This window comes from Zootoca vivipara, chromosome 5 (assembly GCF_963506605.1).
Source record: "Zootoca vivipara chromosome 5, rZooViv1.1, whole genome shotgun sequence".
NCBI classification, from domain to species: domain Eukaryota; kingdom Metazoa; phylum Chordata; class Lepidosauria; order Squamata; family Lacertidae; genus Zootoca; species Zootoca vivipara.
In genome coordinates, this window is record NC_083280.1 from 22,629,843 (window position 1) to 22,657,145 (window position 27,303).

Here is a 27,303-nt window from a genome sequence, read left to right on the forward strand (position 1 = left end):
CTTGAGATCTTCCCCAGTCTGCTGCTGTATTAGAATAGTTCCAATGATGTGTTTATTGTTTCATTGGGAAGAAGGGAGGGATATAAATTAACAACACCAAGAATGCCCAACAGCCTCGGCCCAGTATACCTGAAAGGACGTCTCCACCACCATTGTTCAGCCTGGACACCGAGGTCCAGCGGCGAGGGCCTCCTGGCAGTTCCTTCACTGCAAGGGAACCAGGCAGAGGGCCTCCTCTGCAGTGGCACCCACCCTGTGGAACACCCTCCCATCAGATGTCAAGGAAATAAACTGATTTTTAGAAGACATATGAAGGCAACCCTGTTTAGGGAAGTTTTTAATGTTTAATATTTTATCATGTTTTTAATATTCTGTTGGGAACCGCCCGGATGGCGGGGTATGAAGAAATAATAATAATAATAATAATGTTGGGACGTGGGTGGCCTAGGGCTTGCCAATCAGAAGGTCAGCGGTTTGAAGCCCCGCAATGGGGTGAGCTTCCATTGCTCGGTCCCTGCTCCTGCCAACCTAGCAGTTCGAAAGCACGTGAAAGTGCAAGTAGATAAATAGGAACCGCTACAGCGGGAAGGTAAATGGTGTTTCCGTGTGCTGCTCTGGTTCGCCAGAAGAGGCTTAGTCATGCTGGCCACATGACCTGGAAGCTGTACGCCGGCTCCCTCAGCCAATAACACGAGATGAGCGCCGCAACCCCAGAGTCGGTCACGACTGGACCTAAAGGTCAGGGGTCCCTTTACCTTTTAATAATACAGTGGAACCTCGACATCCGAATGCCTCGACTTCCAAAGGTTTCGACTTATGAAGTCGACAACCCCGGAAGTCTTTTCGCCGTGTGCGCATTCTGCGCCTGCGCTGAAGCAGCGCGTGGGGTCCGCTCATGCGCAGAAGCACACAATCGCGCTTCATGCATGCACAGAATGGGCGCTTCGACAACCAAAGACTTTGACTTATGAAGAGCGCCGCGGAACGGAGCGTCTTCGTGAGTCGAGGTACCACTGTAATCTTAGCTCCCTGGCTTCTACAACCAGTTGGTGCCAAGAGAGGTCTGAGAGCAAGTGTAGTGGTTAGGATGTTGTAGGATGTTGGACTAGGACCTGAGAGCCCAGGGCTCAAATCCCCACTTGACCATGGAGCTCACTGCCTTGGGCCACTTACTGCCTCTCAGCCTAACCTACCTCACAGGGTCATTGTGGGGATCAAATGAGGAGGGGAAGGACCATGTATGCCACACCTTGAGCTTCTTGGAAGAAAAGGTGGTATACAAACAACAGCAGCAGCAACACAAACTGATGTGTGGGGCCAGCCTCTTCTGCCCTAGAAGTGCCCTTTGTCCTTTCCTAGACAAAGTTTTTCTCTGCCTGCTTACTAACCCTCCCTATTCCCTGGGCATGAACACTTGACATTTTCCAAACCATCGCCCAGAGCCCTATTGTCATGCCCTCATGCTCGGCAAGTTCTAAAGTTAAGGGCTTCTATCCACAAGGTCCATTTGCTTCCTGCATCCAGTAGAAGCTGCCATACTGCCTGCCACAAGTATGACATTTGATCTTTCGAACAAACTGGGGAGTCAGGGGGAGGGTGGGAATCTTGCAAGTGCCAAAAGCAGGACTGACTGCTGTACCCTAGGACTATGGCAAGACAGATGAACCAAGTACTTCAGTATTATTAATCATGGTTTTATTACTGCAGTAAATTCCAAAGAATATGATGTTTCCCTTACTGCCAATTCCTAAGAGCTTTCTGGTTTTCAACTTTTGAGGAAACGCTTGTTAGTGATATGGAGCAAAGCGAAGACTCATTCTTCAGTGACAATGCACTAATGCTGCTCTGCTTCTAAATGCTAGAGTCAAAAGTGCACTGATAGCGCATATTAGGGGCCCTTTTAAATAGTTATTTTCAATGCAGCGCAGAAATTAAGAATGCACTGCTGTGTCCAAAGGAGGGCTCCTTTTCCAGTCTGCATGTGAAAGAGAGACTTGGACTGATTTCATAATAACACTTGGCTAAGCCTTCAAAGTGCCTCACACATGACTTGGTATTGTTGTTATCCTTACAACGAGCCTGTAAGGTAGGTCAGTATTTGTATCTCCATAAGTAGGGCTTGCAACAAAATGTTGCACTATAGCCTCACTTGGTAACAGGACTGTTCAAGCCAGCCAGATTTATAAATCGTTATGGGCTCAATCAATCCAAGTAGCTCTCCCTACTCCAGCATCCCCTCCCACATTTTTTTTAACCCATACTTTCCAGCAGCTGGCATTCAGAAGCATATTGCCTCCAACCATTGCACTACACTAGCTCTCTTTATGCAATGAATTGGTTTTGACACTGTTCTGATAAGTATCTCCTTACAATGTTGGCTCAGCTTTTTTTTTTTTTTACAATGCAGAAAAGAAATGATGACAAATGAAAATGTCAGTTTTGAGTTCTAGAGTTTATCATGGGGCCCCTAGGGCTCTCCAAATTGGGACAAGGTGCTTGGGGGCAATTTTGTCAGCTATCCGGGCCACATCTGCATTCCTCAAATCAAACAGGGGTTCAGCAGGAGCACCAGTCATATGAGTGATAAACTCTTCTTCTAAAATCCATCAGCATCCGTAAGGGGATGGGGGGAAGTCCATTTTAATAGGAGGCCTTGCAAAGGGAAAAGGCTGGTGTAAATCTCAATCTCAACAGCATTCTAACCACGACAAGAGAATACTTGTAAGATATTATGCCTTCAGATCACCTTCTTCCTGCCTGGGAGAGAAACCCAAGTCCAGTGTGTGTTGCTGGGACGGCCTTGTTGGGACAGCCCCATGTTTGTCAGGACAGTCACAAAGTCTTGAGCTGCCCCAGATCCTCAGCATAGAAACCCCAGAGAATCAGCATCCTGGGGGGGGGGGGGGTACTCAACACCAACTCTCATGTCAACTCTCTGTCAGCTCAAGTAGAGGAACTGCTGGATCTTCTCCACCAGCAGAATTCCAAATCTGTCCCAACACACAATATACAAATACTCCACATTTTTACTCACTCAGACAGCTGGTCTGGAGAGAGTAACTGAAGTTCCATAGACTACAGCAAACTCCATTCATAGCCAATGAGCCTACTCTGGTGCTGATCCGAGTACTCAAGTGGGTACAGCTAGGAGAGAGTATTTCTATGCAGGTCTCAAACATACATGGCAAGTCAACCTTCCTCATCCATTATCAAATTGTAGATGAGCAAGATCTTATTGCAAACTGATCTGGTGTTTAAAAGCAGCACTAGCAGATCCAGTGGCTAGTAGCCAGTAACTGTTTTGAGCCACCTTTCCCCTTACTTGGCATGCTTCCCAAATGCCATATCCACCCCCTTGCCCATGACACCTTGATTGCCCTCACCCATCCTTCTCTGTTCTCCACAGCTAAGCTAATAATAATAATAATAATAATAATAATAATAATAATAATAATAATAATAATTGTACATTGCCCATCCAGCTGGGTTTCTCCAGCCACTCTGGGCAGCTTCCAACAAAGATTAAAATACATTAAACTGTCACACATTAAAAACTTCCCTAAGCAGGGCTGCCTTCAGATGTTTTCTAAATGTCAGGTAGTTGTTTATCTCTTTGACATCTGATGGGAGGGCATTCCACAGGGCGGGCGCCACTGTCTGGTTTGTGCCATGCACAAATCAAGGACAGGGGCAGTTTCAAAATGCTCAGCCCTGATCATTTTACTGGAAACAGACAACAGAAACGGCCACTGACTCACAAATAGCCTAAATCCTCCCTGTGCATGGAAATAGTAACTGAACCTTGCCACACACGAACACAAATTCTTTTTTTCATGGTTTCCCCATCAATGTTGCTGTTGTCAGGGTACTTCTGCCTGTGTTGGCCCAGCAGCTATCCCTGTTCCCTCTACCTAGAAATAGAGTTCCGACCGGCCAGGTGTCAATTAAGTGTGAAGGCTATGTTTTCATGCCAGCATGACAGTCCAATGGCTCCAAATGTGGTACAGCAGAAACACAGAGCTGGAGGTAGATGGAAGCCACCTGTTTTGTGGCTCTCCCACCTGTTGGCTGTGCAGTGCTGATGGTGGGCATTCTTAGATAACTTCAGCACTATGGGTTGTTCTTCTTTGGCGATCACTCGTAGCCAAGTAAGATTGCCTTCCATAAACACGGTTTTAACAGTGGGTCCGTAAGGGACTGTGGAGGCCAGTTCTGGATCAACACGTCCTTCCACAGTGGGGACATAGTTTTCTGGGTGGGAGTTGATCATGGTGTTGTTGTTGTTTAGTCGTTTAGTCATGTCCGACTCTTTGTGACTCCATGGACCAGAGCATGCCAGGCACTCCTGTCTTGCACTGCCTCCCGCAGTTTGGTCAAACTCATGTTCGTAGCTTCGAGAACACTGTCCAACCATCTGGTTTGCCAAATGTGCCTTCCTCTTAGCACGTTTCTCCCTTTCATCCTGAGCTCAAGCGTCTTCAAAGCTCATGACACCTTTGTTCTCCAACTGGAGCACTCGCAGGCCAGTGTTTCTCAGTTGTCAGTGTTTATACTACATTTTTAAAGATTTGCCTTGAGAGAGTCTTTAAAGCTCTTTTGTTGACCACCGGCATTACGCTTTCTATTTTTTAGTTCGGAATAGAGTAGTTGCTTTGGAAGACAATAATCAGGCAGCCAAACAACATGACCAGTCCAACGAAGTTGATGTTGAAGAACCATTTCTTTGACACTGGTGACGGTAGGCTTTAACCAATGCTAGTCCTACTCAGAGCAGACTCACTGGAATAAATGGACCTAAGTTAGCTGTGTCCATTATTTCCAATGGGTCTGTGCTGGAACTGGAGGCAACCCTATGGTTATCTTTTAATGCTCACAATCCAGCAAGAGTAATGTGTCCACAGGGCACATACAGGGCCAGGAAGTACATACCATAGCTGCCAAGTATCCCGTATCCGCCGGGAAAACCCCTTTTTTCTTACCGTTTCCCGGCGGTCTCCCGTTTAGCGGAAAATCCCGGTATTGTCCCTTAAATCGGGACACTTGGCAGCTATGAATGGAGGAGAATTACCCGGGCATTTTTCTGGTGCCGCTTGCCCTTCTATGGGCACCAGAAAATGGCGGCGCCGGCGCCGGAAGTCACTTCCGCGCATGACCGGAAGTTGCGTGATGCGACTTCCGGTGGCGCTTTGCCCTTCTATGGGCATCAGAAAATGGCGGCGCCGGTGCCGGAAGTCGCTTTTACGTGTTTCCGGTCATGCGCGGAAGCGACTTCCGGCGCCGGCGCCGCCATTTTCTGATACCCATAGAAGGGCGAAGCGCCACCGGAAGTTGTGTCACGCAACTTCCGGTCATGCGCGCACTGCCGATCCCGGATCTTTACGACCCGGACTTGGCAGCTATGGTACATACACAAAAGTATTTGAGGCACATACTTATCCTGATTCTCTGGAGCAGATTTTGAGAGAATGTGAGTGCAGCCCTGTATCCCCAGGGGTCTACACTTTGCAACCTTTCCAAGTGTCCACACTTCAGTCAAAGCCCAGGAGAAGCTGTCACGAGGCAATTCCTCCCATAGGACTTTTTTCCCAGTCAGGAAGCATTACTGCAGAGCACTGGATAAATGTTTAATGAAAAGAAACACACTTTCCCTCTCACGGCCTTGCCACAATAAGGCAGGTTCAAAACCCCACTCCCCCAGAAATTCTAAAACTCCCTGCAGATGAGAAATAGAATCCTCAATTCTCAGAGGAAGCAAACTTTCAAGAAACTGGAGGAGAGATTTCAGCACAACTCTGGTTGTCACACATGAAAAAAAGAGCAAAAAACATGCTCGTGGTTTAATAATTTTCAGCTCTACTTGCATTGTAACTAGTTTGTTATTAAAATGGCTCAGCACAATCCTATGTATCTCTACTCAGAAGTAAGCTCCACTAACTTCAGTGGGACTTACTTATAGGTAAATGCACATATGTTTGCAGTTTCGCAGTCCTATCACAGTGTACTCACAATTTAATCTGTAAGAAAAAGCAAACAAAGTGTGTTCCAGATCATTTCTAAATGTAATTTATCTGTTGGTTTTAGAGGGCTTAATTTCCCCCCGATAAATATTTATTGCTTGTAACCACAGGCCATTGCAAATTATAGAACTTAATAATCTGCCATTTCTATCCCAATGGGATCCCAAGAAAACCAAGCACAGATGATTAAAAATGACTTGTTAAACATATAAATCAATGTTGTCATGGAAAAACTCAACCGAGAAGTAGCATTACAATACAAAAGCATGTTTTTTAAAACTGAGCAGCAGCCCAGCTGAGAGACAAGATGGATCATTGTGGGAACTCACAGGACACAGGTGGGGCAGCCTTCCAGAACAACTAGATGTGCTTAAATGTAGCGCGCGCGCGCGCACACACACACACACACACACACACACCCAGGCCATTCTGGTGAAGTGCTCCAGAATATCAACAATGTCGACAGAATGTAAAGCTGCTGAGAGGTCCAAAAGAATCACTAGTGTCAGGGTTCTAATTTCAGACACGTTACTGTATAGACTGATAGTTCACATACATTCCAGAAAAGGAAAGGCCTTATCCAGAAAGGAGATTCTCTAAACACCAGGAAGAACTTTCTGACAGTGGAACAGACTCCCATGAGAAGTGGTGGACTGTACTTCCTTGGATGTTTCTAATCAGATGTTGGGTGGCCATCGGTCATATATGATCTAGTTGTGATTCCTGCTTTGCAGGGGGTTGATCCTCAAGGGTCCCTTCCAACTATACAATTCTATGATTCTATATATACTGACCTAGATCGACCATTGGTTTTTTTTTCAATATAAGGCAGCTTCCTTTGTCCTTAAGATAATTTATTTATTATCTTCTAACACTTGTCCATACATGTGATGTGCATGCTGTGAAGCTAGGTTGTCCAATTATTCTAATCTCTAGACTAGCCTGGAGAGTAAAGAAGACTCCAAGAAATAAAAAGTTACTTTGTTGTTTCTGAGCAAGAGCACCGGATCTTTGCAAACCCCCTCGACAAGCACACATCTTGTACAGTATGTTGTTTCCTTGTAGTCTTTTGTGATCAACAGTAGCATCCAAACAGGAGAAATGATGTGTGGTGATAATATAATAATAATAATAATAATAATAATAATAATAATAATTTATTTATACCCCACCCATCTGGCTGGGTTTCCCCAGCCACTCTGGGCGGCTTCCAACTGAATATTAAAACAGTACAGCATTAAACAATAAATGTCTGTGCCAAATGGTATCTGTGCCAAGTGGGTTACTGAAATGAAAATCTTTTAATAAACAGCATCACGGGCATGTTACGTGAGCTGCCCAAACTGCAGCAACAAAACTACAGACTTGGATTTCCTTTTCACTCCAGGATGTCCTCTTACAATGACATAGAGCTATCCGGTGTTGAATCCTGGAAAATTAATGAGACCTCCCGTCTCAGCTTTCAGAGCCTTAATGACTTCACAGTGAGAATCAGCGATTAGTTCCACTTCTGCAAAACACACACAGACAGACACTTATTGGAATGCAAAAGAAAACAGAGAGCAAGCCTTGAGGGGGTGCGTCACTGCAGGCACATGTAAATCACTGAGCTGATTTTTCTGAGATGAAAATCCAGACATCTGAGCGTGGTGAAAAGGGAGAGAGAATCTTCTCCAGGCTGCAAACACAACTCGCGGCGGGGAGAGGAAGAGCTTTTGAATGGTGAAGATACAAGCATATATGAAGGAACCATTGTTTGAAATGAGTTCCAGTTGATTCCTTATCTGCTGCAAGCACTCTGTTCTTCTAACACAGAGGGGCAAGGAGATTGGGGGACCTGGTGGCAGTTCTTAAAAGATGCCCCCTGTTATGTACTGAGCTGAATCCTAGAACAATAGGATTCAGAATCAGCGGGAGCTACCCAATCCAACTCCAGGTGGAAGTGAATCCGCAACCTGATTGGCCTGCGGGAGCAGCCAATCAGGCGGCTGGCAGAAGTGAATCTGCTACCTGATTGGCCTGTAGGAGCAGCCAATCAGGCTGCAGGCAGAAGTCAATCCACAATATAATTGGCCCACAGGTGTAGCCCTGAAGTAGCCAATCACGCAAGGCCCATTGTGTAAATAATGTATATAAGCAGATGGTTTTGGGAAAAGAGCCATTCGTCTTCTCTTCTTCTCCTTGATGAATATGAGCTGAATAAAGAGCATGAAATTCACTCTCGACTCCGAGTATATTTCACTGGCGACGAAGGGTCCTCACAGCCCTACACGAGACACACCCAGGGGTAGTGAGGATGAAGGCCCTTGCCAGGAGTTATGTGTGGTGGCCGGGGATTGACAGAGAGATAGAGGCCTGGGTCCAACACTGCCAGACCTGCCAAGAATCCCGCCCGGATCCCCCAAGGGCCCCAGTCCAGCCCTGGGAGTCCGCCCGACATCCATGGTCACGCTTGCACGTGGACTTCGCTGGCCCCTTCCAGGGAAAAACATTCTTCATAGTGGTGGATTCCTACACCAAATGGCTGGAGGTCGCACTGGTACCGTCCACTTCTATGGCGGCAGCCATCCGGGTACTACGTAAGCTGTTTGCAACCCACGGGCTCCCTGACACCCTCGTCTCGGACAATGGAACCGCATTCACGTCAGAGGAGTTCCAGACCTTCACAGCGCAGAACGCCATCCGCCACATCCGCTCAGCACCATTCCACCCTGCCACCAATGGCCAAGCGGAGCGCATGGTGCGGACCACCAAGGACAGCCTCCGCCGCATAACACAAGGGGACTGGGAATACCGCCTTGCCGCATTTCTTCTAGCACAGCACAGCACCCCAAGCACAACGACGGGCCGGAGCCCAGCTGAACTACTCATGGGCCGGCGCCTTGCAACTAGACTGGACCGACTTCACCCCGATAGAGCTCAGGATGAGGTAGTGGTGGGGAAAGGCAGGAACCCCCGGACATTTGTGGCCCAGGACCCAGTGTATGCAAAGAATTTTGGGGCAGGCCCAGCATGGGTACCCGCCACAGTCACCAAGGTGACCGGTCCCGTGTCGTACGAGGTACTAACGGAAGGGGGGCAATGTTGGCGCCGCCACTGCGACCAGCTACGGCGACGATTCCCAGGAGGAACCCGGGAGGAGAGCGGGACAGAGGGGTCCCAAGGGGACAGCAGGGCAGTGAGGCCTGTAGAGCGAGAGGGGTGGGCAGGGGAAGCAGAAGCAGTAGGCACAGAGGGGCGCCCCGAGGCTGGAAGGACACCGGAACCAGAGTCACAACCTAGTGGTTCAGTGGCGCCAGACCAGACAGCCCCGGCACAGCCAGCAGCCTCGGAACACGAGCCAGAACCAGAACCCCTGACCAAGGAACACCCCAGGCCACAACGCACACGGAGGCGGCCAGCAGACCTTGGGGACTACGAATGCAACTTCCCGGGCAGGACTGGAACTTAGAGGGGAGGGGTGTTATGTACTGAGCTGAATCCTAGAACAATAGGATTCAGAATCAGCGGGAGCTACCCAATCCAACTCCAGGTGGAAGTGAATCCGCAACCTGATTGGCCTGCGGGAGCAGCCAATCAGGCGGCTGGCAGAAGTGAATCTGCTACCTGATTGGCCTGTAGGAGCAGCCAATCAGGCTGCAGGCAGAAGTCAATCCACAATATAATTGGCCCACAGGTGTAGCCCTGAAGTAGCCAATCACGCAAGGCCCATTGTGTAAATAATGTATATAAGCAGATGGTTTTGGGAAAAGAGCCATTCGTCTTCTCTTCTTCTCCTTGATGAATATGAGCTGAATAAAGAGCATGAAATTCACTCTCGACTCCGAGTATATTTCACCCCCCTTCTTCCACCCAAAATGAACTCATGAAATTAGGGAGCACAAAAAAGTCTTGTGGTATCCCAAAGACTAACACGTGTATAACGGCATAAGCTTTTGTGGAGTACAAAAAAGAGAGCCCTGACAGAGTGCACATAGGATTCCAAAAAGTTCTGTCACCTAGGCACTGACTACAGTAGTTTAGCTTCAGCAATGGCATTGCATCAGAAGCCATTGGACCATTCTCAAGCTGCACTCAAAACATAAATATACTGTAGCCTCATTTATCCAAAGCATCCTCAAGGGGCTGTGTGAGATTTTTTAGCTATATCCATTGTTGAGTCAGGCAGTCATCCGGAAACAGAAAGCACCTATCCAATTGTTCCCAATATTCACAGGATGTTTATGACAGGAGTGTCTCCAAGGAGTCAAAGGCTGGCCCCAGTGGGTTTAGCTGTTTTCATATCGAGGCTGTTTGTGGCTACCAAAATGGATTTGTTTGGGGAGTTGGATCAACATCATGGAAAAGAGTGGACAAAGGGTGGTGATGCAGAAATCGAAAGGCAGGTGAAGCCAGGCCTGGCCTTACCATGAGGGAGCCTGAGGCGACTGTCTCAAGCAGTGATATCCCGCTGGGATCTAGAGGCAGCATGTAACTAACTAAGACAGATGAGTGATATTAGACCTCCGAGGCTGATCAATTGATTGTGGTATCTGGCCTTGAAGGACCATGGCTCTAATCTTGCTTAGGCCCATGTGTGATCAAAGTTACACACGAACATACCTTAAATATTTGAAGCAGAGGCAAAGAACCTTTTTCAGCCTGAGGGCCACATTATAACAGTAGAAAGGTGTTTGGGGGTTGAGCACCAGTGACAAACTGACACACAATCACACACACACATAGTAACTCTGATTTTCTTTTCCATCTTTGATTTTCATTAAATCCATTGGAGCAGGCATATATACTCCTCGCTAGGTTTTCTTGAGTTTCCTCTGTCAATTGTAGGCAAACCTAGGATCGTTCTGGCACCCGGTTATGTTCTTAGGAGCAAACAAAAGAGCTATAAGTGATTTAGTGAGCCATTCAGAGTTGTGTGTGTACCTGTGTGTACAAGCTAAAGCTACAGCCTTGTCTTCAATTTTCTCTATATACTGTTTATTATTATTTATAAAATCAGTTTTTAAAAAGCTCTTCAACACCTTTATCTTTTCTGACTGCTCAAACCCTCAGTAATCCTAGAAGCATGTACAGTGATACCTCTGGTTACAAACATAATTTGTTCTGGAGGTCTGTTCTTAACCTAAAACCGTTCTTAACCTGAGGTAACACTTTAGCTAATGGGGCCTCCCTTTGCCGCTGCCGTGTGATTTCTGTTCTCATCTTGGGGCAAAATTCTTAACCCAAGGTTAGCAGAGTCTGTAACCAGAAGTGTTTGTAACTTGAGGTGTTTATAACCCGAGGTACCACTGTACAACTGAACTGCAAGCAAAATGTATGGACACTTTTTGATTTTTTTTCAAGAAACACATATCTACTTCTCTTCTGATAGCATTGCTTATTGCTATTTTTTCTTTAAAAAATATTTATTTATTTATTTATTTTTGCAGAGGACATAGCTGCCATTGCATGCTTTCCATCATACTAAAACCCCTTTCCCTCTCACTGAATGGCTGATGGGTGGAAGGCGACCCTGAGGGCATAGCTGCCAAGTCTCCTGTATTCCCCAGGAAATCCCCATTTTTCCAGGTGTTCCTAGCTGAAAAAATGGATTTTTTTTTGTTTTTTCCGGTTTATTCTGGCGCAGCAGCCATTTTGGAACTGGGCAAAGCAGCATCAAAAGTCACTTCTGAGCATGCTCCGCCCAGTTCCAAAATGGCGGCAGCACTACTTCCGGTCTGCTACTTCCGCCCGGTCCCTTATTTCTCCGACAGCAACTTGGCAGGTATGCCCTGAGGGTTGGAAAAAAAATGGCTGCAGGCCATATATTTCATTCTATTTTAATCAAGAACAACCAGTCCCCTGCTATGCTCACTACTACTGTACAATGAAATTCTACACGTCTCCTCATAAATAAATCCTACTGAGTTCCATGGAACTAACTGCTAGGTAAGAGTATATAGGACTGTAGCCATAGACCACTTCCTTCTCTAAAGCAATCATATACATGAGAAATTTGGGACCTTTTTGAGTCCACGGTTCCCTTGACCAACTGCATTCTTTCTGCACCACCCCTGTGGGGCTCAGGAACCCAGTTATGTCACCCCTTGCCTGCAGAGCTGGCAGCATCTCACCCTTTTTCAAACACCCTCTCTCTTTTTTTCATAATAAATTTTTATTGATTTTACATAATAAAGAAAAACATACACAACATATTATCCCCCTTCTTCTAACCCCCCCCTCCACGAGCCCCCTCCTGCCACGAGAGAGATCCATGAGAAGTGGGCAGTCGAAGGTGGTCCATTTTATAATTGGGTTTGTCCCCACCCCACCCTCCCTCCCCACAGAACCTCCCCCTGCCACCAAGAGGCTCTAGGATGACAAGGAGAGATGCAGGCGAGTGTCCACCCAACTATCTATCTAAACATACATTATTGATAAACAAAATAATACACACTAAATACTAACACACATCAAACACTAAAAATTTTATACCTTATCATTTTTCCTAAACATTATCTCATGGGCTTCCCCCCCCCTTATTGATTTTCATTTTCCAAATCACATTTAACAGTCAAACACCCTCTCTTGTGGAGGGGTCCCTCACCCTCCTCTCCTCTCCCCTTGGGAGTCCCCCTGGTTTCTGAGCTGCCCCGCCCCAAAGAGAGGTGCCTCCCAGAGGCACCATTTGCCTGGGGAGCTTGTAGGCAGGGCTGCTGCAATAAGCAGCTGTGCAAGCCTTTGGGAGGCAGAGATGCGAGAGGGGCATCAGAGGAGGGAGTGAAGGAAAGAGGGACAGAGGCCAGTGTTGCCCACGGCATCATTCAATTTTTTTAAAAATATATTTTTATTAAGAAATTTTTATAAAGAAAAGGAACAATAACATATCTTACCATAATCGAACATTCAAATAATCCGCACAAGAAAAAAAAAATTTACCAATCAAAATAATAATTAATTCTAACTTAATTTCATTCCTGGACTTCCGCGTGCCCCCTATATAGCGATTCATTGCATATCCTTTCACGCAAGTTCTATTCATATTTTATATCTATAATTACCATTACCCCATTTTCTTTATACTTTAACATCCATTATATAATTCTAATCTATATTTTAAAGATCTCTCCCTTAATTCTCAACCTGCAACATACTCAATTGCTTATATTTCTCTTCATATATCAATTTTACAATCCTATATAATAAAGTCCCTATGTCTCTGCGTCCAGTATTCCTTGTGTCCCTGGGTTTGCGCTAATGCGCATGTGCCCCACGGACACAGGGACTGGACGAAGAGGCGGGACGTACACACACAGCGATATCTCCCCCCTCAACCCTCTGCCTCCCGTTCCCCTGCGGCGGTGGACCAAGATGGTGGCATCGGGCCCTGGGGCCGCGGCGAGAGCCGGACCGGGCTCCTGCCGCCGCGGCCCCGGAGCCCGATGCCGCCATCTTGGTCCGCCGCCGCCTCCTCCTGACAACCCTACCTGGCCCGTGGGAGGAGCGGTGGGGCCGCGGCCTTCCCTCCCTCTCTGCGCTCGGCCGCGGGACACGACGGGAGAGCGCTTTGTTTAATTGCGTTCCCGGCGCGCCCCGTGGCCGAGCGCAGAAAGGGAGGGAAGGCCGCGGCCCCGTCGCACCTCTAGCGCCCGTTTTCTTAACGGGCTGAATGAGACTAGTATTTTTTATAATACACTCTAAATTTCTTCCATTCTTCTTCTGTCTTCTCTTCTCCCCGGTCACGTAGTCTTCTGGTCAGGTCAGCAAGTTCCATATAGTCCATGAATTAAGGCGTGCCACCAAACGTAAGGTCGGGAGAAGGCGTTCCGGGGTGCCCAAACGCTTATGCTGGTCCCATAGCCAGAAACGTCCACTCCCGGATTCTGCGAGTGACTGAGAGGTCATGTTTTCTGCTATCTTTGCACTGTAAATACTATGCACAATAAAGCTCTTAAAGACAGAGCAGACTCGGACGTTGTTACTCAAGAGTAGCCACAACAGCACCCTTACAAAACCCAACTGAACTCAAGAGACTGACTGCTGACTTTTCATGCAAGTGGTCGTCCTCTTAGCCAATTACGGAAAATCTGTAATTCCTGCTCTCCATTTTCTATGACAAATAGGAGCCTAAGCAAGGCAGTTTTGTAGCACCCATTATAAATTTTCCTTTGTGGTGCAATTCATAACAAAACACTTATCGTTGTCACCATTTAAATTGCTTATTTCACATGATGTTGAAGGATGAATGTTACGGCCTGTTGTCTGACCTTGTTCTCAGTACGGAATACATAAGCATTCTAAAAGCAAAAGCTGGAATAATGCTGGAAAACAATGACAGGGAAGAAATATGAGTTTCAGACAGTCAAGATAATCCTCCATTAACTCAGAAAGCACAGCATGGGTAGGCGTTGATGTTTCGAAGGTCACCATAACAGATTAAGTGAATTGGCCCTCAATCAGTTGAGTGCAGTATTTCGAGGTTTGAAATAAATACTTTGCATGAACTGTTGGTGGGGAAATACACAAGTTGTACTCTCAACATTTTCAGGCACAAAATTCCATTTTAATTTAAAATATATCTATGCAAATGCATTCAGGCCAAAGATTAAATTTCTGTTTAGAGTATCTCTGAACCACCTTCAACAAAAAGATCCTAGGGCAGTGTACAACTCTCAGAACAAACAAAGAAACATAACAAAATATAACAAGGCAAAATAAACAGCCAGCAAACTAAGAACGGGATAAAATATATACATTTTAAAAGAGCCTGAGCAAATAGGAAAGGTTTCTCATGTCCATATGGACTATGGAACTCACTCCCACATGATGTTTTGATGGCCACCAGACTGGATGGCTTGAAAAGAGGGTTAGACAAATTCATGGAAGATATTAGGCTATCAATGACTACCAGCCGCAATGGCTATGTTCTATCTCCACTGCCATTCAGTATGCTGGTTGTTGGGAATATCAGATAGACAGAGTGGTGTCACCCTCAGGTTCAGCCTGCAGGCTTCCCATAGGCACCTGGTTGGCCACTGTGAGAAAAGGATGTTAGATGGGCCTTTGGGCTCTTATGTTCTTATCAGGTCAAGTTTTCATGCAGTCATAAGCTTACAATGGCCATCTATTCCAAATCTTATTGCAAAACAATGCAACTTGTGGAGTTCTCCTGATGTCTTTACTAATGGGTGGATGTCCTGTTGAGTCGCTTGATTTTCATCTCAGGTATTCTATAGCAGCTTGGTGTGCTATCCTCCTCACCTGATAACTGTAACTTTCACATGTGCCGTGGCTTAAGAGGATGTTATTTGCCTACCAGAGCAGTTTTTTGTGGCTAGAATACCTGTTCTTGTCTGAAACAGAGAATCACATGAATTGAAATGGCTGCTGGAGGGAGGGGTATGTGACAATAGGAGGCTTGTGAGTCTACCCAGCTGCGGCAGCGGCGGCGGCGACAGCAGCAGGCACCAGAGGTTATTGTTGTTTCTGCACAAGTATTGAGAACATGGGGCTGTATCCAACCACTTCAGATTCAAAGTAGACCCAGTGAAATGCATGGGCATGGCTAATTTAGGGACATACATTTCAGTAGGTCTACTCTGAGCACAGCTTGGTTGCAGAGAGCCCATGGAATTTCAGCAGTGAAACCCTTCAAGGTTTGCAAACATTCTTACCTCACTCAGGATATTACTAATCTCTCCCAGAAAGGGGGCATTTTTATATGTGTGTGTAGGTGTGTATGTATGCATGTGTCCAAACAATCACCTGAGATTTCTCCCAGGTGATTTCTTTGATGTTGGGTGGCCCTGTCTTGAAAGCGGTGGCTTTTGAGAAATATCTTGAGGATCCTTGATTGTCTATGCAGTTGTACTCATACAGGTTCTGTCCAGATATTAGACTGGATATGTGGGATGTGAGACAAGACCATGCATGCACTAAATGTGGCTATATCATGTGACTACGACTACTGAGATAGGAGTATGCAGAGTAGGAGAAGTAACTAAAAGTAGATAACAAGATATCAATCTGGGTGGAACTGGGGGATTGTGGCTGGATAGATGTTTATGGATTATTAACAATGAGCTTATTAAATATCTAACAAGCCTATTTCCACAAGGGAAACAGTAGGACAAAACCAGTTATAAACTGCATCAAGTTTGTCCTCCAAATAATTTCAAAGGAATGTAAGCTAAAACATTATTTTTAGTATGCATGCAACATGCTTCCTGTTCTCTCTCCTCCTTAGCAATAAATAGTATTCCAAGTCTCTAAAAAGCGCCAGCGCGTACACACAGACGCACACAGAGCATAATTGCTGTCTTTTCTAAAAAGCCTATAATAAATTTGGATCTCCTTCTGGAGGAACAGGAATACAAGAGGCCACCCCAGATTGTATGGAAACCAGTGATAGGGCAGAACAATGTCGGCATTTACATCTGGAAGCAAATTCACATTAAAAGGAAAACCAGAAAACATTCCAAGAGAAGTCATAAAAGCTAAATTTAGGTACCTTCTCTGACCTTTGCATGGGGTTTTTGGCTACGGAAATGGATAGTTTGTTTGCAGAATCCCTATCCTATTTTTGGTGTGCTACATCACCCTTCAAAATGCTTCTCGTAGTGGTGAGTTCAATATGTCCCCCTTTTAAAAGTGTATTGAAAATGATCCTGGAAGACGAACCTCTAAGAATTTCAGGAAACTAAATGTAGGCAGCTTTGGGGCAGACAGATAAAGTTTATTATAGGAGAGAAAAGCTGTGCCTGATGGAATTTTCCTTTCAGTGCAGTTCTTAAAGGCACAGCAGTTCCCTATCCTCCCAGGAAATGTAGGAACCTATTATATTTACGGCAAATGTTGCTATGCCTGAGCAAATGAATATAGCACACCAATACAGTGTGAGGAGCGAACGACTTTAGTCTCTAGGTCTATACATCAATTGAGAGTGTGCCGTTTTCTGACGTCTTTGCCGGCAATCTGGTAAGCTGCGCTGTGGCTTATTTGTCTCAACCTGTAGTTATCAGCAGCAGCAGAAAAGCTCGTCTAAGGGGGCACAACGCACAGGCAATCTTGTTTCCTTCAATTTGTTGTATACCTAAATGAGTTTGATGTGCGTAGCAGAGCCTCTTGAAATAAGTCGCTCGCAGCAGTCAGAAGAAGAGATGGCAAGTCGAGAGAAAATACGGCAAAGCTTCCTAAAGCAATTTGTGGAGATTCTCAGTTGTCCCAAGAGGCTGGGGAAACCTAGCGAGAGTCGGTTCCGTAAAAGCATTCTGTTGAGAAGCAAGCTATCCCTCACATCAATATCTCATCAAATTCTGAAAAAGAAGAAAAGGCAAGGAAGCTCTACCCAGTGAGAACTAAAAATCCTTCAAAATCCTCCACCATATTGAGCATGTTGTACTTTTTACACCTGCCTGTATGCCTTTCCTCAAGGAACAAGGCCATAGCGGTTAGAGCAGAGAGGACCCTTGGGGTCTCTTCTAGCCCTACGGTTCTATGATTCTATGTTCATTAAGTGGAGATTATTAATGTAAGTTTCTTCCCCCCCCCCAATATATTTATTGGTTTTGCAAACATTAAACAAACACACAACAAACACAGTACAAAATACAAAATACAAAAAAACACCACAATACAAAAATACATTAAAAAGAAATACAAAATACAAAAACAATAATCTTATTCTAACTTTATTTCTAAACTTGTTGACTTCCTCCTTCCTTTCTCTCTCAACTGTGTTTCAAAATATAACATCCTTAGTACTTTCCACATCTTATTCCATCTATTTTAAAAATTATCTAAACATCTCATAACTCTCATTAACTTGTCTAACATATTATATCTCTTATTATATCGTATCTTAAAATTCTATTTTTCTATAACACTTTTATCTAATTAATGTAAGTTGCCACCCTAACAACTTGTCTGCATTGGTCCTACAGGCAGTAGTACAGGACCCACTAGAAAATCAGGCATCCTTCTAGGTACAGAAAACAGCCGTCTCAAAGCTGGGTATGGAAAGGAGAAGAAAGTGCTGGGAGGGTAGAAATGAGGCGTATCAGTTACTTAGTTCATGGCAACCTTTGGCTCAGCGCTCACCTAATATTCACTAAAAGGAGTGATTTAGAAACAGGAACCCCTTTTCGTAATTAAACATTCCAGAATCAATACAGCTGGAATTAAATAAAACATTCTAGTACTTGAAGAGAGCCATGAGTGTAGCCAAGGGGCGGGGTGTGTGGGGCAGCTGCCACCCTTAAACCAATTACCGTAAGTAAATAAAAATACTTAAATAACTGACCAATCATGTCGCAGATAGCTCGGTTCTGCCTCCCACAGCAAAAATCCTGTTCCGCTAACATAAATCCTCGCTACACCCATTTACAAAGCTGATGAGGTCAGGAATCAGCCCTTGAGGCAAAGTCCAGTACTTGAGTCAACACAATCCAGGCTACAAGGGGACAGGGATTTTCAGAGAGCAGGGATATTTGGATGCCTGGTCTACTCATGAAAAAGGCATAATGATTTGGGGGCATCAGGTCTACCCATTGAAAAGCAAGGGGGTTTGGACACAAGGTCTATGCATTGAAGAGCAGGGGAAGGTTGGATTCCATGTCTACTCAGCCTCAAGCCAAAATCAAGAGTCACCGGTAGATTCACTGGAACATCATTTTCACATGACTTTGCTAGCTAAAGGCAACCAAGTTAATGGTCAGTTTAAAGGCCAGAATGCAAGGAAATCCTGTGGTGGTTAGCTAAGTGGCCTTAATTCAAAGACATGAAGTTAGAAAAAGTGCTGAATTATGAAATATGGAACCTAGGAAGCTGCCTTCTACCAAGTCCTGTCATTGGACCACCTAGCTTTGACTCTTGCGTTGTAGGGGGTTGGAATAGGTGACTCTCAAGGCCCCTTCCAACTCTACAATTCTATGATTGTATAGCTCAGCACTGTCTAAACTGACTGGCAGTGGCTCTCGCAGGTTTCAGGCAGGGATCTTTTCCAGCCTTATCTGGAGATGCCAGGGATTGAACATGTGCTGCAGATGTGCTCAAGTTCTGAGCTGCAGTGTCTCACCAAATTAGGGTAGGCTACATGAAAGATCCAAAAAATCAGTACAGCATAAGAAGAAAGAAGAGCATTGCTGGATCATCTAAACCAGTAGCATGTTCTCACAGTAGCCAACCACACGCCTGTGGGCAGCCTGCAAGAACAATAGCACGCTCCACTCCTGCAGTTTACAGCAACTGGTATTCAGAAACATTAGTGCCTCTCCATTGTGGAAGCAGAGGATAGCCATCATGGCTAGTAGCCTCATCCTCACAAACAAATCATCTTTGAATGCCATCTAAGTTAGTGGTCACCATCAAGTTGGTCTCGTACTACCTTGAGCTAAAATCAACGCAAATGTGGTGTAAAAATTATGCTCTAAAGAAACTGTATACCTTTGAAGACTTAAGTTTTACTTTAGGTTCTTAGGTTGGATGGTCATCTCTCATGGATGCTTTAGTTGAGATTCCTGCCTTGCAGAGGGTTGGACTAGATGACCCTGGGGGTCCCTCCCAATTCTACAACTCTGTGATTATGTAATAACATCTGGAAGGCACTATGTTGCCTACCCCTGGCTTTCTTGATAAATTTTACATTTTGGGAAACCATGGAAAGAGGGGAGGAAGGTAGTGGCAAGCAAAGCAATGGAAAGAGACAATGCAGTACTTTCAAAGATTTCCTGCATCTCTTATTTTTTAAAAAATGTGCAAGAGAAAAAACGGATCCATAGTGATTACAGGTTCCTGTTCTATTCAGCAAGAATTCATTCTCCTGGAACAATACCAAGAATTCTTGCATGGCCTGTGAGATACAGTCTTGTCTTCTGAAAATTTAATTAGACACGCCTCAAACCATAATCACTTTTTGGACTTGATCTGTGTTAGAACAATCAGCCTTCATTCATCTCAGTTTTCTGGGTGCTTCAGATGCACTAAGTGGATTTCAGACTGAAACTCCAGGCTGTGCGCATTAATGCAGTCTGAGTCTTGAGCGCAAAGCATCCCCCAGATGTTTACAGCCAGAGCTCTGACAGCTGCACAGCCACTAGGTAACACTAGGCAGCTGCCTAGAGCATTGCAGTGTACACGAGTCTCATACAGATTATTTGGAAGTAAATTGTGAAACTTCTTCACTGCTTGGCTTGACAATCTCCATTGTGGAATGAGACACCCTTTCCTGACTTTTACAGACAAATCCATTTTCCAAGCTTTCCCACACTTATTGAAAGTGGGGGCAGGGAGCAGGGGCCAGTCTCGGGATATGGGCTAGCATGGTAAAGGTACATTAGGGAATGTCCTTGACGTTCATTTTCCTGCTGAATAATCTATTCAGAAAGGAATGAGGAATGGCAGGCCTGGGAGCCAAATGTGGACCCTTGGGCATTTCTCTGTTTCTTGTCACTCCCAAGACCACTGTTCCTCTCCTCAGGCCATCAGCCCTCACCAGTGCCCACCACTGACATGTGACTGCCAGAAGGTTTCCCAGAATGCAATGCGAGAAATCCTGGCTTAGAAAGTCCACCATCCCTGCATTAAGAAGAACCATATATTCTATCATTTCCCCTTGTTTTAATGTTGATGCTTCATGTATAGGTTCCTGCAATATGCCTTAAGAAAAAGCACCTTCATTTTCACATCCACCTCAGTAGAATGTGAAATTCTTGTCACACTGCTGTGAATTGGTGTCTTTTCGTAAGTCCATGCAATCAAATATTTTTTCATGCGCCACCAACGTCAGCATATCGAGAGTCCAATTATTTACTGATGAAATTTTGGTTACTTCCCAGTTTCGTAATATGAATAGTGACTAATGTGGCCCTGTCAAACCACAACAGAGATTCTGGCCCCAGTAGCCTGGGGCATGGTGTAGCATAGTGTGGTTTATTTATATACGTACTGCTCTTTGGTCCAAAGGACCCCAGAGCCATGAAGAACATCAATACATATGAAAAGAGAAATATACAATCGAAGTACAATATAATAGACTAGTGTCATTCAGCCCGTTTAATAAACGGGTGCTAGAACATTCGGCCTCTTTCTGTGGCGGCGGCGCGTGGGGGCGGCGGCTGGCCCCTTCCACGGCCGCCGCTTCGTCGGGGCGCTCCGCTGAGTCCAGCTGGCCAGCGGGCGCCCAGGATAAGGCCGCGATTCTTCTGAGGACTGCGAGGGAAACGGTAGGCAGAGTGGTTGGGGGGGGGAGAGCGTGTGTGTGTGCGCGCGCGTCAAGTATCTGTGTCCAATCCCAGTGTCCGTGGGGCACATGCGCAGTAGCGCGGACACAGGGACACAGGGTCTGGATGCAGAGACACTTGCACTTTATTATATAGGATTGTACTTCAGAACAGAATACAACTGAAAATTATTATTATTCAACGCTGTCATCAGAAGCAGCAAATTGCATTCCAGTTGGCTTCTTTGCAGGAGCAAGGAAATCATCAGAACCTCAATTGGGTTTCTTACCCAGCAACTTCAGTGTTAGGTTGTCCAAAGGCTGTCTAAGTCTTCTGGCACACCCTTCATTTAGCACTGAACTATGGGTGTTGCAGAGGTTCTGCCTCTGGCTGCCCCACCATAAATGCTTGCAAGGAACTGGAGGAAGTGGTATCAAGCTTGAGTGATAGGACAACAGGCTCTTCGCACAATTCCCCCATTCCCAGAGTACTGCCCCACCCAAAATACAGATGTCATTCTCACAACCACAGCCGACATTCACTGCGTAAGTAGCCCACCTCTTTGAGTCATCCATAGCAACCAAGGATGCTTTAGAAGTCTGTCTATTTAGGTAGCCTTTTTCATGTTTAATATGCTCACTTGATTTAATTTGGTTTTATTAACTGCCATTCACTATTTCTCTTGTACTCCGCTTGCTTTCATTTCTTTACTAATTTTGTTAATTGCATCTTACATTGCTTGCACTTTCTGGGGTTGGGATGTTATGAAGATAGAAGGTCACATATGAGGGAGGAGTGCTTTAGCCAAATAATGCGGCATATCTGTTGATTTAAGGGTATTAATTCCAATCAAAGTTGGATTAGGACTTCCTTTTCTTTTCTATGTCTTAATAGCTCATTGACCCGCTATATATCTATGTTTCTCTAGGTCTGTGTGATTTGAAACAAGCAATGGTGTAAAAAATGTTTACGGCAAAACACTGAAGAGCTCTGCATTTATTTTAAACCACAGTAGCAGATTATTATTTTTTTAAAAAAGTTAAATGCTCTATTTAAAGAGTAAACAAAAAACAACCAACCCCAATTCCTACATGGCTCTGCTTTAATTTAAGAAAATGAAACAACCCAGAACTATTTAGAATTCTACAGGTAGCATTCTAGATAGGACATATAGCTTGAGGTTGTCAGAGGAAATAAGCAAGTACTGGAAAAGCCAGCGTGAAACTGTGAATTTTAAAAAAAATGTAGACAGAATACACTCCACTTGCCCTCCTTTGGGATCATGGAGGAAAGTGAATCCCTTTTACTTCCCCCATAGAAAGCTCCTGGACCTATCTGTATACAATTTGGCAGGCTTAATCCATTCTAAAGGCACTCTCATGCCTGTAAATTTCACCCACTTTGACCAAAAGGCAAAAAAAGTTATAGCAGCTTTAAGATTCCCCATTAGAGTGAAAGGGGAACACAGAACATCATTTTATAGAGTGACTCAGAACATGAGCTATAGGTTGTAGAGGAGGGAGCAGAGCAAATCAGTAACAGAATGGAAGTTTAAACATATGCACGTACTGGTACCTATTAAATACATCACACGCCATTTTTGTAGAACTTGCATTGTAGTATTATAACTCAATAAAGAACTGTGATATTTAAGAAAGGGGACATGTTTTCATAATGTTGATTAAATTCATGGCATCTAAGAAAGCGAAGAGTGCGTTTTCAGCAATGCAAATAAGCGAGGGCTAATTGGTTTGCTGAGTTTTCAGCAATGAAAATAATAAGTGAGGCACAATTAGTTTGTTAACAATGGCTTGTTGACTTGTGCAAAGCGACATTAAGGAATATTAACAATTTTGTTTCTTTCCAGCGTTCAGGTGGCTCCTTGGCAATTCCTTTGTGTGCATTTCAAGGGACCGTATCTCTCCATGCGCCTACAGGAAAAACCCTCTCTTTATCTACGTATGAGGTAAGCACGGAGGGACAGAAAATAACGCCCACATCGAAGAAAATTGAAGTGTATCGCTCCAAGAGTGTGGGTCATGAGCCAAACCCTGAGGATTCTCCAACCACATTTGCTGACACGAGTGTCAAGATCCATTTAGAAGTGCTTGAAATTTGTGACAACGAAGAAGCTCTGGACACAGTGTCAATCATCAGCAACATCAGCCAGTCATCAACCCAAGTCCGGTCTCCATCCTTGCGCTATTCCCGGAAAGAGAACAGATTTGTCTCGTGCGATTTAGGGGAAACGGCTTCCTATTCGCTCTTCATACCGTCAAACAATCCCAACAACGATATTAACATATCCATCCCCGACACTGTGGAAGCCCATAGGCAGAATAGTAAAAAGCAACACATGGAGAAAGAAGGTTATCAAGAGGAGATACAAATGTTAAACAAAGCATACAGAAAAAGAGAAGAAAGCGGTGCCAGCAACTAAAATAAACAGTTTACTTCAGACCTGAATAATTTGGGTTTTCTGAGTCAATACATTCTGTTCTGTTCTTTTCTTTTTGCTTGGACATGAAATCAGAGTTAAGGATACTGCTGCGGCAATGGAAAACGTCAGCACATTTAAGATAGAAATCAAGTTATAATGCAGCAAGGGTCACAATCCTGCATATCGTTTAAGCAGGATTTAAGCAGCCTAATTGCGTGCAGAATTGTAGTCAAAGCTTTTAAAGCAGCTCTAAATGGGCTACCAGGGAAGGGAGGAGATAATGCTTTTTTTTCTAAATTAATACTTTATTGCATTTGTTTTGGTTTTCAGTAATGAGCTACCTACCTTTGGAAATATACAGGATCTGCTTGAAGAGCTGCTTCCGGCCAGAGTTTTTAATCATTTACTTCAAAACTTTTTTATTATAATAAAATGTGTCACAATAAGCTCCTCCAGGGTTCAAAAACCATGATGCTGAATGTTGGAAGATTGAGGACAAACACAGCACATAAACCATGGAATTCAGTAGCGATGATTGGGGATGGGGAGAAATTAAATTCAGTATGCGTTTAAAGCCAAATCTATCAGATTTGCACTTTTCAGAACAAAATGAGCACTGAAACACACCCATCCTTCAAAATTCACACTAATTTGAATTTTGCAATGCAGTTCTCCCACCCCAAAATGTCAAAAAATGCACATATTAGGAGGGAAATGTGCATAAAACAATACATTGGTGAAAATAATCTACAAAATTGCATTGTAAGAAATTGCTTCCAAAAATGTGTACATTAGTCAAAACTGCACGCAAAAACATGCTTATTATGAGAAATTTGCACTGAAATGCTGGAAAAAATTCATATATATATATATATATATATATATATATATATATATATATATACACACACACACACACACACACACACACACACACACGTGTGTGTAATGAACATGCAAACTGCAGAAGAAATGTAAAGAGCTGAATTTAAGACTGGGAAAAATGAGAAATTGAGAGAACCAAAACGGGCCAATTTCCCCATCCCTATTGATGATCACAAATTGGATAGCTTTAAAGGGGGATTAGAATGGGGGAAAGACAAATAAGGATACTGACCATAATGGCTGTGTACTACCTCCAATGTTGGAGCAAGCATGCTTCTGAATCCCAGCTGCTGGGAATCTCAAGCTGGAAGAGTGTTTTGCACTCAGGTCCTTCTTGTGGGTTTCTCATTGGCATCTGGTTGGCCACTGTGAGAATGGGATACTGGACTACATGGGACTTTGGCCTGATCCAGTAGGTCTCTCCTTATGTTCTGTAGAAGTTCAATCCCCATTGCATAGATGGCTGCAGAGTTGAGAACACAACAGAGGGGACAGGGTCCATGGGCTTGTCCCAACTCTACCCTACACCCAATATTAATCACACGGGGAAGGGGGTGCCTTTCTTATGATAGCTATAGTATAGGATGTAAAGGAAGAAAATTTATATGTTCAGTTTAAGCTGTTTAAAAAAAAAAACACATATAGATTGTCCAGTTTTAATGAACGTTCAAGTCTAGCATGACATCAATCTGTCATTAAACCAGGTAACCAAAATAAGAAAGGAAGATAATCCCTGACCAATCAGAACCAAAGAACAAAAGTCAGAAACAATATGATGCAACATATTGCTCAGTTTGTCATTACTCACAAATTAAAATGTTAAGGAGCAAAAATAAAACATTTAAAACACACACACACAAAAGATATCCTTAATTGCAAGACTTTGCAATCATTTCATTAACACGGTGAATTTTGAAATGTTTCACATTTTAGATCAATTAAGAAACATTTGCATATATAAATAACAACAAATCACGTGAGGTTTTTTGCATAATTTGGTTTTTTTACTTCTAAACTGTTTGTTAAAATTTAAGTATTTACATCTTGTAAATATGGAAACATGTATTTTGACACAATTACTTTGTATCGTATCGCACAAGCTATACAAAAAGCTGAGACCTTGCATTGCAACTTTTGGTTTTGGCGATTCAATAAAAACACCGTCGCTTACCCGAACCACAGATGTTGGGAAAGTAATGTAGCTCTAAAATATTTTGTAGACAGGGACACCAAATGATTCTTCCTGTGGTTATGGGCACACCATGTTTCAAATCTCATATGAGGAAGTAAATTCTTCATTGTGCCTTTGCCTTTACTGTAGTCACATGCCAATGGGAAGCTGGCTAACTAATATTAGGCCCTGACTCGTATATGAGAATAACCAGTAGAACAAGTCTTGAAATTTACCAACTCTTATTTATTTCATTTAAATTGCAACTGTCTTACAAGGAGCTGGAGGAACTACTTGATCTTTCCCCACATTTTAACTTCACAGCAGCCCTGTGAGGTAGGTTTCAGCTGATGTTTGGTTTCTGGTCCAAGGCAAGTTTCATGGCTGAGTGGGGATTTGAACCTGGGTTTCTTCAGTCCTAGTCTGACACTCTAATCACTACCCCACACATCTTCTTGTGATTTAAGGTTTTTTACTACTTCAGGAAACCTGTTTCCACAAGAATCCCACCAGGACCGTGATTGCAAAAAACACATTTCATTGATTGAATCAACTACTTCTTACTCTGGTCATGCTCTTACAAAGGCAACAGAAGGGGTGCAGGTGGCTGCCTTTGATTCACTGGTGCTTTGCTTTTAATCTGTGTTGAAGCCATGAGACTGCCAATGGCGCTGATTAATTTATATTTCAGACTCTTTTATCAATACAAAAGGGGATATTCAGCCTTTCAAATTATTAATTCGGAACTCCAATCTCAGTTTGTCATTTGTTGTTGTAACTTGGAAGTCAATGAATGCAGATTGTATTGTTATGGTGTATGGAGAACAAAGTGGAAGTGAGGGGGATCCCTCTTTTTAAATTGCTAGAACAGAGGTGAGGAACTGCAGCCCAGAAGTGAGCTCTCAAAATGCTTGTGTTGGGCTTGCAGAACTGGCTTAGTCATGCTGGCCACATTGCCCGGAAGCTGTCTGCGGACAAATGCCGGCTCCCTCGGCCTATAGAGTGAGATGAGCGCCACAACCCCAGAGTCGTCCGCGACTGGACCTAACGGTCAGGGGTACCTTTACCTTTCTTTTTAGAGGCAATGGTACAAAGCAGGAGATTCCCACACAGGACGCCTGTGGATGTACCAAAGAAAACATTTCTATAGCTGGAATCATTATGTGGTGGGGTGCAGATCTGCCCAGAGAAGTTCTACTAGAAATAAAATATTTTTTTATTTTGCTTTTGTTTTGCTTTTGCTTTTTTTTGTTCCCAAGCAGGGAGCTCCCAATTTAAATTACAAATTTGTAACTAAGCAAAATTATTTTGGAACTGTGAACTAGCAACAAGACTGTGAAGGGAATATTATAGGCCAAAGTTGTTAGAAATAGTAAAATCATCCTGGCTTTTAGAATCCTGTTCAACTGGGTGTCTTTTCTTTTAAGAGAGTTCAATATTTTGTGTAGGAAACCATTTTACAGCTGATATTTTAACGCTGGTTAGTTGTGTTTATCTTGGGTTAGACTTTAGATGCATTAAAATTTAGCATAAAAGTGGTCCTCAGCTCAACCTGATTGTAAAGTAATGTACTGCTGTTGTATGATAGAAAGT

The 27,303-nt window shown here is 44.0% G+C and overlaps 1 protein-coding gene across 1 annotated transcript in view; it reads left to right on the forward strand.

Annotated features, from left to right (window-relative positions):
- Positions 1–24,477, forward strand: part of GPR149 (G protein-coupled receptor 149) — a 40,273-nt gene extending 15,796 nt beyond the window's left edge. The window contains exon 4 of the mRNA XM_060274193.1: positions 23,082–24,477. Within this exon, the coding sequence (XP_060130176.1) occupies positions 23,082–23,654 (573 nt within the window). The 3' untranslated portion in view covers positions 23,655–24,477. The remainder of the gene's footprint in view (positions 1–23,081) is intronic.
- The last annotated feature ends 2,826 nt before the right edge of the window (positions 24,478–27,303 follow it).